The following is an 11,772-nucleotide window of genomic DNA, read 5'->3' on the forward strand; positions in this document are numbered from 1 at the left end:
AGGCAGATGCTTAACTGACTGATATGCCCAGGTGATCCTAAATGTGTTGTTTTAATTTTTATGGCTATAATTGTGGTTTCCCTAGAAAGCAGAACAAACTAATAGTACAAATGGGGTCATAGAGAAATCATTCTTAATATATTGGGGCAAATGATGAGTCATCTGGCAGCCTTGATTTTTTTCTCCATTGAACAATTAATTTTTACAAAGAATTTACACTAGGTCATGATGTAATTTTCCTGTCAGTCTTTGACTTCCTTCTTAGCCAATATCAGCTCAAGTTGCCAGCATTAACTGTCTTGGGAAATTAGTTAAATAATATTCAGTTGGGTTATAGAAGTTTTATTGAAGTTGGAGAAATTACATGGGGTCAGTTGAGGTAAAAACTTTTTGATTTTTTGTTGTTGTTGTTTGATGCTTTGCGTTTCCAAATAGCCAACGTTTCCATGACTTAAGTATAGGCAATGCTTGTAAAATGTAAAATGTAACAAACTGATAAAAGCCCAAATAGATCCACTGTATTTTTGTGGGGATTTTAGGTAATTTTTTTGGTAAGGATTGTAGATTAGAGGATTTGTAGTATGGACAAGCTGGCTCCCTTCTGAATCTCATTTTCCATGAGGAATTACTCATGATTTCTAAGGTTTCTTCTAGAAGGAAGATCTTTGAAAAGGTAGGTTGTTATTTATAGACTAAATTGTGTCTCCCCAAAATTCATATGTTGAAGCCCTAACTCTCAAAGTCTGTGTTTAGAATAAGGAAATAAATAAGAGTTGAGGTCAGTTGAGAAGAGACACCAGAGAGTTCACTCACTCTCTCTCCATCAGTTGAGGGCACAGTGAGAAGGCAACCTTCCACAGACCAGAAAGAGAGAGCTTTCACCAGAAACCGACCAGGCTGGCATTCTAAGTGTGCACTTCCGGCTTCCAGAGCTTTGAGAAAATAAATTTTTGTTTCTCTGGAGAACCCTGACTAATACACCCATCAAAGCTTTCTAAACATTAACTAAGTTCCAGTCACTAATTTTGCAGAGGGCAATAGAGGGCGAGTCTAAGCCACCCTAAACACAAAGTACCACACCCAGCAAAGGAATAGCCAAATATTAATGGAATCCCAATTAAGGAACTTAAGCTGTTCTCTAGGGCACAGACTAGGAAAGGAGAGACATTTTCTCTTTTTTCTACTTCATTTAACATGCTATATTAGAAACACGGTTGGTATTTGATTATGGCTCTGGGTTTTAGTCCTGTGTTAGTAAAAAGATACTGATATTTTGCCTTGATTAGTAAATTTAAATATATGTACATTGAACAGTAAATTTCATTTGTGATGTTTTGTGTTGGATACACTGGTCAAGGTATGCCAGCCTGGCATTATGCAATAAATACTTCTGGCAAAAACATTTTACTGATCACTGATTATCTCACTCATTGTTTCCCAGATAGACAGTTAGACAGGGCATATAACTAGTTCCAGCCAATGGGTTGTAAGTAGAAATGACTACATCAAACCCTAGGCCAAACCATAGGAAAGGGAATGTGAGTTCTTCATGCACACTTTTCCCCAGTGGTGACAATATAAGCTCTCCTGTTTCTCATGTTACAGCCACAAGACATTGTTACCTGAGCCCTTCAGTGACTACATGGAGCAAGCCTTCAACTGATCTTCAGTGGACATGAAAGGTAAGCAAGAGGGGCACATGGGTGGCTCAGTCAGTTAGTGTCTGCCTCAAGTCATAATCCTAGGGTCCTGAGATCGAGTCCCATGTCAGGGTCCCTGTTCAGCAAGAGCCTGTTCTCTCTCTCTACTATCTCTGTCTCTCTCAAATAAATAAATAAAATCTCTTTTAAAAAGTAAGCAAGAAATGAACATAGTTTAATTAATCCGTTGAGATTCGAGGGTCACATTGCTGAATCTTGGCCCAGCCCACCTTGATCAAATACAGCTATGGCTGTCACTTGGGATGGAGATGCAAATCCCTGGAGTCACCTTTGGAAGTGGACCGTGGTTTTTAGAAACCGGGTTGGGGAAACCACTTCATGCATGACTGTTTAAATACGAATGAGACTGGGAATGAGGCTACACAGCCTTCCAGCTTGTTTTATCTAAATCATGGCTAGTCATTTGTTAGTCAATTTACTAGAATGGTATATGAGAGAAATAAAACAAAGTTGCTCATGTATATTTTTAAGTCTTTAAGTAGGACTGGTGTACTCCATATTAACTATTAAGGCCCTATTATTATAGGACGTATCATGGAATACGAAGTCCAACTGTAAATAGAAATTTAAAGTGGCTATGGTTGTTCTTATTCACTGTCAGAGAGAAGTATCTAATCATAATGACAAATTACCTGGGGCTCCTGGGTGGTTCAGTCAGGTTAAGCATCTGCCTTCGGCACCAGGTCATGATCTCAGGGTCCTGGGATTGAGTTCTCCATCAGGCTCCCTGCTCAGGGAGCCTATTTCTCCCTCCCACTCCCTCTGCTTGTGTGCTCTCTTTCTCTCTGTGTCAAATATGTAAATAGATAATCTTCAGAAAAAAACAGATTATCACTTTAGGAAGCACCTTGAGTAAGTAGAACACATTGTTCATGAACCTTTGAGAATGAAACAGATTTCAACGTTATCAGTGGCTCCAAATGAAAATTTTAGTGGAAGGGTTTTTTGATGCCTTAAGATGCCAATCCTTGGCATGAGTCCTTGCACTGATAGCATTCCGGGGCCATGCACAGCTCTTGCTGGCTCATGGGTGCTCCCAGGTTACAGCATCACAACAGATAGGTTATTCAAAAAATGGCTTTTCCAAGTAGGAATCAACGCCAGGAGACAGAAAAGTTCTCCGGGAGTCATCAAACCCTGTTCTGGGCAAGAATGCCTCTGGTGAAAAGCAAAACTTGAAAACTTAATTTTTAGCAGTTCTAAGGCTGTCACCAGCAGTGGGACAGAGGTCTAAGAAAGTTCCCAAGGCTTGCATACATAAGTAGGGTGGTTCTGGAACTCTTAGCAGATTGGAAACCTGCTAAGCAAGTTGGAAATGACAGCAGTAACATAATGAGACTGATGGGGGATGGGGTTGGGGGAGAAGAGATCTGGAGAATTGTCTCTGTTATAGTAAAGTAGAGGCTGCCTCAAGCCCTGGCATGAAATCTGGTGTGCAGAGTGGGCCACCAAAACCTGAGGGATGGTACCACCAGTGAGGTATCCCACTGCTGTTGCCAGTTGGCAGAAATTACTCCCAGAGAATGACTACAAATTCAGGAAGATGTTGTTATTAGATTTAGAGTTTGAAATCACTAGCCACCCCTCCCAGGAGATTCCATGTAATAAATCACAAGGAAATGCATGACATTCTTGACTATTTCAGTTCTAAAATGAACAGCATGTGCACTGGAAAAGCCACCTCAGTCCATGTAACACAGGCTAGGAACAGGAACCTGAGAGATGCTTGCTTGTATTGTGGTAAAGGGATGTTAATAATAGTATAATAGAAAGTGATAAGACAAAGGTTGGAATGTGTCAGTAGCTGTGACCTTAACGGCTTATACCTGGAATGCTGTACAGAATTATCTAAACTAACTCAGGTAAAAGTTGGTGGATCTCTTGGTGTTGAATATGGATCCTCTTCAGTGGTCTGGAGGCATAATAGAGAGGGTTCATTGTGGAGGATTGTGCTTTAATACCCTGAATAAAAACAACAAAGGAATTAGCTATTCAAATACAATTGCAGACCTCCATGATGCTGTCTACTAGAGTGAAAAATACTGAGGAGAGGGCCCCTGGATGACTCAGTTGGTTACATGTCTGCCTTCAGCTCAGGTTGTGATCCTGGGGTCCTGGAATGGAGCCCAGCATTGGGCTCCCTGCTGGGGGTGGGGATAGGAAGCCTGCTTCTCCCTCCCCTGCTCCCCCTGCTGTGCTCTCTCTCTCTATCAAATAAATAAATAAGTAAATAAATCTTAAAAAAAAGAAAAAGAAAAATACTGAGGAGAGTTTGTATACCTATATTACAGGTGATGTTAGTGTATTTATATTATGACTTTCTTTCCCGATGTAATAAGCTTCCCCCCATGCTGAGGTAAACTTTATGAGCTCATGCACATTTTCTCAGTTACAACTTTCTGGTTGTATATGAGACAGTGTAGCTGAGTGAACTGTTAGTGCCTTACCTAATATTCCCTAGGCCCAGCTCTGAGTTTATCTGCAGCTGTAATAAACAGTTTCCACCATGACAGCATCTTCCTACCCCAGAGCCTGCCTCTCTGCCTGATGGCTTTCTGCAGCATTAGAGGAGTTTGCTGAGCCACACAGAGGAGCAACTCAAAGGGCAGGAGAGTTAATGCCCTAGAAACAACTCTCAACAATAGAGAAAGGGAGAATGGTGAATTAATGCCCTAGCCTCCCAGCCTGTGATTGAAGACTGCTTGAATGCCCTCCACAGAGGGTGCTCAGGACATTTGAACCCTCATCTCCCACTGTGGTAATCTTCTAATTAATGTACCTTATCTTAGCCTTTCTATTTTCCTGTCTTATTTCCCCAACCCCTATATGTGCTTCCTGGGATCACCTCTCAAAAAAACCACCTGGACCCATGTTCTTGTCCTAGAGTCTGTCCTCCAGATAAATAGATTGATCTGTATCTCATCTAGATCTACATCCACAGCTACATCTGTATATAGAGAGAGATTGCAAGGAAATCATTCACCCAATTATAGAGACCAGTGATTTCAAAATCTGCAGAGTCAATGTTGCAGTTTAAGTTTGAAGGCAGACAGGCTGCTATAGAACCAGAAAGTCAATGTGCCAGTTCAAAGGTTCTCAGGCAGGAGAATTCTCTCTGGGAAACGTCAGCCTTTTGTTCTATTTAGGCCTCCAATGGATTGAATAAGGTCCACCCACATAATGGGGGTTGGGGACAGACTGCTTATGTAGTCTACGTGTTTAAATATTAATTTCATCCCAAAACACCCTCACAGAAACATCTGCGTAAGTCTGATCGAACATCCAGGCACTCCACGGTCCAGTCAAGTTGATCCATAAAATTAACCATTATAGGGTCTGGCTTGGGAGAAATACAAACCAAGGCATCAAGTGTAGTTCATCAATTTGGAGAACTCCTCAATTGCAATGAGAGCAGAAACCTCCAAGGAGAATGTTTTATAACAATCATCACTTCAGGAACTGTACATTGCACTCTTTAACTGCCTGTCCGCATTCCAACACATAAGTTTATGGCCCTTATTAAGGAGGCATTTTGGCCCTCTGAGAAAACTAGATTTGGTGTTGCTGTCCATGAATTTGAAACAGGAAGAGTTCTGGTCCAGGATGAAATAAAGCCTTGACATGTGTGTATTCAGTACATCCTGCCTGACATTTGCCCTCATCTTCAGGTATGTTTTGTCTTTCTCTGGAGCAGACACTTTATTCCACTAATAGGGAGGTCCACAGGTTGTTTATACCACCTACATACACCACCTTCCCCCACTCTTGGCTGAGTCCCAAACCAGTGACAGTAGGTAAAACGGTTCGGTTGGTGTCGCTGTCCGAGGTGCTGACTGAATGCTTCTCTTCCTTACAGTTGTTTTCCCTGTTGTATTGTGCTGCCTAGTGTTTTCATCTTTGTTTTTGTTTTTAATGCTCAAAAAGATGCTGTAGATGGAAAGAGCACAGCTTTTGAAACAGACTAGAATTGGGGAGTAAACATAAGATTTTGGCTCCTACTGAGTTGTGTTACAGGATTTAGGGCTTGAGCCCATGAATCCTCATTCACACTGAAGAATCAAAAATTTCTTGCTGTTACATATTCCCAGAACAAATTTTGGGATTTAGCACAGTTGATGGAAGAGAGCAAAGCTAAGTAGAGAACAGCCAGGGCTGCAGCTTGTAGAGTATTAACCAAAAAGGGGAGGCACATGGGTGCCTAGGTGGCTCAGTTGGTTAAGTGTCTACCTTTGGCACAGGTCATGATCCTGGGGTCCTGGAATCTAGCCCTGCATTAAGCCCCTTGCTCAGCAGGGAATCTGTTTCTCCCTTTCCCTCTACCCCTTCCCAGTCCCCCCTCACCCTGCTTGTCTGTTCACTTGTACTCTCTCAAACAAATAAATAATTTTCTAAATATTTATTTATTTATTTTAAGGGGAGTCACTCTACTTTGGCAATCTCTGACTTGGAATTTTCCTCTTTCTGACTTCCTATATCCAGTCCATCAGAAAGCCCCATGACTTCTATCTTCTAAATACTTCCTTTGGCTTGGTTAGTCCACTTCATCTCATCTCTGCCACTTCTCTGACAACAGTAATCATTATTACTACCACCATCACCACCCCGGCTCTAGCAGTTCTAATTACCATCATTGGTAGGATGCCTGGGTGGCTGAGTCAGTTAAACATCTCCCTTCAGCTCAGTTCATGATCCCAGGGCCCTGGGATCAAGTCCCACATCAGGCTCCTTGCTCCGCGGGATCCTGCTTCTCCCTCTGCCTGCTGCTCCCCCTGTTTGTACTCTCTTCTCTGACAAAGAAGTAAATAAAATCTAAAACAAACAAACAAACAAATTACCATAATAATTGCTGGGATCATCCCTTTAGGATAACATTTTCAAAGTAGAATAAGTTAGAGTATGGGTATATTGGTTAAGTGTTTTGTCAGAATACGTGTACCAATTTGCTCATCAATATGGTATAAGGGTACAAAAACCACTCTTGCACAAGTGCCAAAAGTTCTAAGCCGCAATACATTTACTTAGAAGAAACAAACAAAAATTAATGCATTTTATTTTATTTATACCTCAATTTATATTTATTTATACATCAATAAAAAGACCAAAAGAAATGCATTAAAAAAAAAAAAAACTAACACAAAGTAATTATCATGCGCCATGGCTGGGATAAGTGTATGAAGCGCTTTAACACAAACTTTTGAGGTATGTTCTGTTTTACAGATGGGATGTTGAGACTCAGCTCAAAAAACTTGGCCAAGTTGAAACAAGAATTTCAGAGAGGGTCAGGTAAGCTTCCTAAGACCACACAGCGATTAAGTACTCTCATCTTCATCTGCAGCGGAGAGATGCTTCCTTCTCTGCGCCCCAGGAGAAGTGCAAAGGGCCCCTAAGAAACCAGGAGATGAGGAAGGGGAAGAGTTAAAAGGAAGCAGGTTGCGTCTGCTTGAGGGTTAGAAGCGGGGCTTCCGGGGCTGCAGGGTCGCCAACGCGGCTGTGATGTAATCACGCCCATCTTTGCGTCAAAGGGCGGCTCCAGGGATGCGGGCACTGCGGTAAAGCTGTTCCCGACAACTGCGCACCTTGCCCCAGTCTCCTGCTGTGGCTAACCAGGCCAGCAGCGTCCGCTGTCGCCATTGTCCCACGTCAGGACCACCATCCAGAACCACCTGTGACTCCTGACAACGGCTCCAAGCCACTGGTAACCCCTGACAACCGCCGCCAGCTCCGCGACACCGTAAAATCACCGCTAGCCACCCACCCGGGTGCCCAGGGCGCGCCATGAAGTCTGCCTCCAGCTCACGCGGGGGTGGGTCGGGTGGCCGTGGGGGTGGTAGCTGGGGCTGGGGCGGGGGGCGGGGAGGAGGGGGCAAGGGAGGAGGAGGCGATGGCGGCCCCGGGGGCAAGAGCGGTTTTGGCGCGCGGGCGCGTGGCTTTGGCGGCGGTGGCGGTGGCCGGGGCCGGGGGCGCGGAGGGGGGGACAGTAGGGACCGTGGTGGCAGCGGGCAGCGGCGTGGCGGTGTGGGCAAAACCAAAAACCGCCGCAGGAAGTGCGCTAATACTGTGACGGTGGAGCCACACAGGCACGAAGGCGTCTTCATCTATCGTGGAGCGGAGGACGCGCTCGTCACGCTGAATATGGTGCCGGGCCAGTCGGTGTACGGCGAGCGGCGGGTCACTGTGACAGAGGGCGGTGTGAAACAAGAGTACCGCACATGGAACCCCTTCCGCTCCAAGCTGGCAGCGGCCATCCTGGGCGGGGTCGACCAGATTCACATCAAGCCCAAGTCCAAAGTGCTGTACCTGGGCGCTGCCTCAGGGACCACGGTCTCTCATGTCTCTGACATCATCGGCCCGGACGGCGTGGTCTACGCAGTTGAATTCTCCCACCGCGCTGGCCGCGATCTGGTGAACGTGGCCAAGAAGCGAACCAACATCATCCCGGTTCTGGAAGATGCCCGGCACCCGCTCAAGTACCGCATGCTTATAGGGATGGTGGACGTGATCTTTGCCGACGTGGCCCAGCCTGACCAGTCTCGGATAGTGGCTCTGAATGCCCACACCTTCCTGCGCAATGGGGGCCACTTTCTCATTTCCATCAAGGCCAACTGCATCGACTCCACTGCATCTGCGGAGGCGGTGTTTGCTTCCGAGGTGAGGAAGTTGCAGCAGGAGAACTTAAAGCCCCAAGAGCAACTGACCCTGGAGCCCTACGAGAGGGACCACGCTGTGGTCGTGGGCGTGTACCGGCCCCTTCCCAAGAGCAGCAGCAAGTAGCACCCAGCAAGGGCTGTCCCCGCGATGTCCCCAACACTGTGCTGTGTTCAGTATAACTATGTATGTGTTTTCTTCATGGCTTGTTTTTCTTTCGTCTATTAAATGGCATAAAGAAACAGTACTGAGGCGTATCATGAGTAAAGCCAGACAGTTTTACCGCAATAACAATCAATCCCTAAGTCTCTAAATCTTCGAATCCCTAAAGAGCTAAAACAGCTGGTGATAGGAACCCACCAAGAAAGAGCATGAGAGTTGTGCTTACTCTAATCACTTAGCGCCCTGATGTCCCAGGGCTCCTCCTTACACATGCTTTCCCATCACAGGGATATGGGGAAGAGGGCTGGGGAATTACTAATGAGCCTGGAAAGTCTCATTAGAACTGAGGGAGCACTTGGGTTTACATTGGGTAAGTCACATGACTGACCCTGACTCCAATGAGTGGTCCTGAATATTGATGGACCATAGTATAGTATAACACACCCGAGTGTCTGACTTTAAGCCAGAGTTCTGGTACAATGTGTATTTGGTACTTTCTTCTTCAACTAAGCCCTTTTTGCATCCCCTAGTACTTATTCACCCCACCTGCTGGGATGGCTTTGTTAACGATGCCCCTTTTACTTGCAAAGCAACAGGGCTTTTAAAGGTAAACTGGTTGCCCAAGTTTGCATAATCAGTTAGAAGATAGAATTTAAATCCCACTCTTTTGGGCTCTAAAGCTGCAGCAATTTCCTCTATACCACTGGGATCATAGCTCTTCCCTACATGACCCACACTGGACAAAATGCAGAGTTCTGTGGTTTTATTGTGTTCTTTCTTTCACCTTCCTCTGCTGTCCTTAGATTTCAAAATAACAAAATAAGGTGGGGGTGGGGGTAGGATGTGGGTCTACTTTGCAAAGTGTCCCCACTGCAAGGCAGAACATACTCAAGATGGTATCACCGAGTGTCTGAGAAACAACCAGAAAAATGCCTTCAGAAAGTATGTTACTGAAGGGCATTTCCTGCAGACCCTGAGTTGCTGGACCTTTAATTCTGGCTCTCTAAACCAGTCCAAAGGGAGTGGGAGAGTAAGCAATCCCAGGGGAACTGGGAATGTTCCCTAACTAGGCCTTTAAAAAGACATTTTATTTATTAATTCACTCATATATTTAAAAAAAAAATCCCCATTGCCAAGGTCATTGATACTGAGTCTGGGGATGATTGTTCACTAATGCATTCTTTGGAGAATGGTTCTGCCTTCCTAAAGACGGGCAGGGGCAGAGATTGCCTTAGTCTGCATTCTCTGAGACGGTATTTCCTGAGTAAAATAATATAAATCAGATTTTTTAAAAAGGCGTCCATATCTCCACTCCTCTCCTCATTTCCCACCACATGCACATAAATGCTATAATGCAGGGTGAAAACTACCATTCAGGTGTGTTGGCCCCGACAGACTCAGGAAGAATAGGTTGAATGGAATAAATGCCTACAGAAACCCAAACCTGTTATTTCCAAAAAGAATATGAAATCTTCATGACAATCCTGCAAAGCAATGATGATAATTTCCATTTAACAGATGAGAAAAAACTGCAGTTCAGAAAGATGACATAACCAGCTTAAGACCTTCCAGTAGGGTTCACAGCCAGAAATCAAACCCATTGGAAACAGATTCCTAAATCTGTGGCTCTTTCCTGCAGATCTATACTGGCTCCTTTGCTTTGAAAATCCCGCTCTTCAATCCTAGGCTTATTTAACTTGATGCTGGGATGAATCCCTGAGGCTGGGTTTGGACTCCCAGGAAAGTTCCAGAATGTGACAGGATCCAGTCCTGGTCAGAGTTGGCTCAGCCTCAAAAAGGAGCACTTGTTTCTTCTTTACAGGGAAAACTCAGCCTCGTTCCTTGGCATGAGCATTCCTATGTATACCCACAGGGCCGATTTATAGTCCATGTCTGATGCTGCTTACAGTGGGGACATTAATGGAGAAATGACACAAAAACAACCGCCTAAAGAATATCTCTGTGTTGTAGATGGGTTCCTGGGCCAATGGAACAACACAGTAAGTACCAAGAGAAATATGGGACTAAGACTGAGGGAACAAATGAAGGAAGCTGGAACCTGATTTGGAGAATAAAGGCAGGGAAAAGAATGGAACTGTAACTCCAGTGGGCAGCGCGGCCCAGAAGTAAGCAGCAGTGACACTGGGCACCTGACATGCTCAGAGCCAGAAATGCTTGGGTTCCTAGAATGTATTAAATTATGATCTCTATCTAGGTGTCTTAGACCACTTGGGCCCTCATCATAAAATACCACAATCTGGGTTGCTTACGCAATACATATTTTCTCACCGTTCCGGTGGCTGAAAGTCCCAGGTCAAGCTGCCAGCAGGATTGGTTTCTGGTGAAGCTTCTCTCCTTTGCTAGTTGATGGCTGCCTTCTCCCTGTGTCCTTAATGGCCTTTTCTCTGTGTGTTTGGTGGGGGGCAGAGGGGATAGGGAAAGTTATCTTTGGTTTCTCCTCCTCTTCTTGTAAGGACACCAGTCTTATTAAATTAGGGCCTCACCTTTATGACCTCATTTAAACGTAATTACCTCTTAAAGGCCCCATCTCCAAATATAGTCATATTGAGGGTTAGGGCTCCAACACTTGACGTTGGGGGAACATGGTTCAGCCCATAACACGAGGGTGGGGCAGGAACCTTCAGCTCAAATGCCTGTCTTACTGGTTTGTGAGAACTGACTGAGGAAAGCAACGTCCAATGTGAAATACTCGTACCGAGCTCCGCGTACTGTTTCTCCCTCCCATCTTTCCTCCGTTTGTCCATATAAGATGACGGGGTAGCTGAGAATTAAGGAGGAGCATAAAAGCCTGGGGCTGCACTGGAGTTGAGGGGAACTCAGCAGGGCTTTCGGAGGGGCCTGATGTTCCAGCTGAATGGTACATGCAAGTGGCTGCTGAGTTTCAGGGAATCAGCAGGCTGACAAGAGCCACAGTGGAGCCTGGCCCAAGCGCCAGTGCGTGACCAGCTGTAGGCACCCCTGCAACAGGTGCAGGGAGGTAAGAGGCTGATACTCGAAAATCAGGAGTGATGAACTCTGCGCCAAAGCAAGTCAGCAGAAGCTGGGCGGGGTGTGGTGTGGAGAACACACAGATCCAATCTCTCCTACTCTCACCATCACCCTAATGTCCGTCAGTTTCCTTCCTCGCTGCCGTCCTGCTGTGAAGCTAGGTGCACACCCATGTTGCAGTGAGTATGTTTGCGTTCTGCCTCACTCGTGTTTTTTGCTTAGGAGGTCTCAGGCT

General features: G+C 45.2%; 1 protein-coding gene across 1 annotated transcript; it reads left to right on the forward strand.

Moving 5' to 3' along the window:
- The first annotated feature begins 6,985 nt into the window (after window positions 1–6,985).
- FBLL1 (fibrillarin like 1) lies at window positions 6,986–8,613 on the forward strand. The gene is made up of 2 exons (XM_059174254.1): window positions 6,986–7,004; window positions 7,244–8,613. The coding sequence occupies exon 2, from the start codon at window positions 7,497–7,499 to the stop codon at window positions 8,490–8,492; it is 996 nt and encodes a 331-aa protein (XP_059030237.1). The 5' UTR covers window positions 6,986–7,004; window positions 7,244–7,496; the 3' UTR covers window positions 8,493–8,613.
- The last annotated feature ends 3,159 nt before the right edge of the window (window positions 8,614–11,772 follow it).

The sequence above is a fragment of the Mustela lutreola genome, chromosome 5 (genome assembly GCF_030435805.1).
Source record: "Mustela lutreola isolate mMusLut2 chromosome 5, mMusLut2.pri, whole genome shotgun sequence".
In the NCBI taxonomy this organism is placed as follows: Eukaryota; Metazoa; Chordata; class Mammalia; order Carnivora; family Mustelidae; genus Mustela; species Mustela lutreola.

Excerpts from the sequence above, each read along its gene's own strand:
- FBLL1 (XM_059174254.1), top strand. The coding sequence starts at position 7,497 with ATGAAGTCTGCCTCCAGCTCACGCGGGGGTGGGTCGGGTGGCCGTGGG.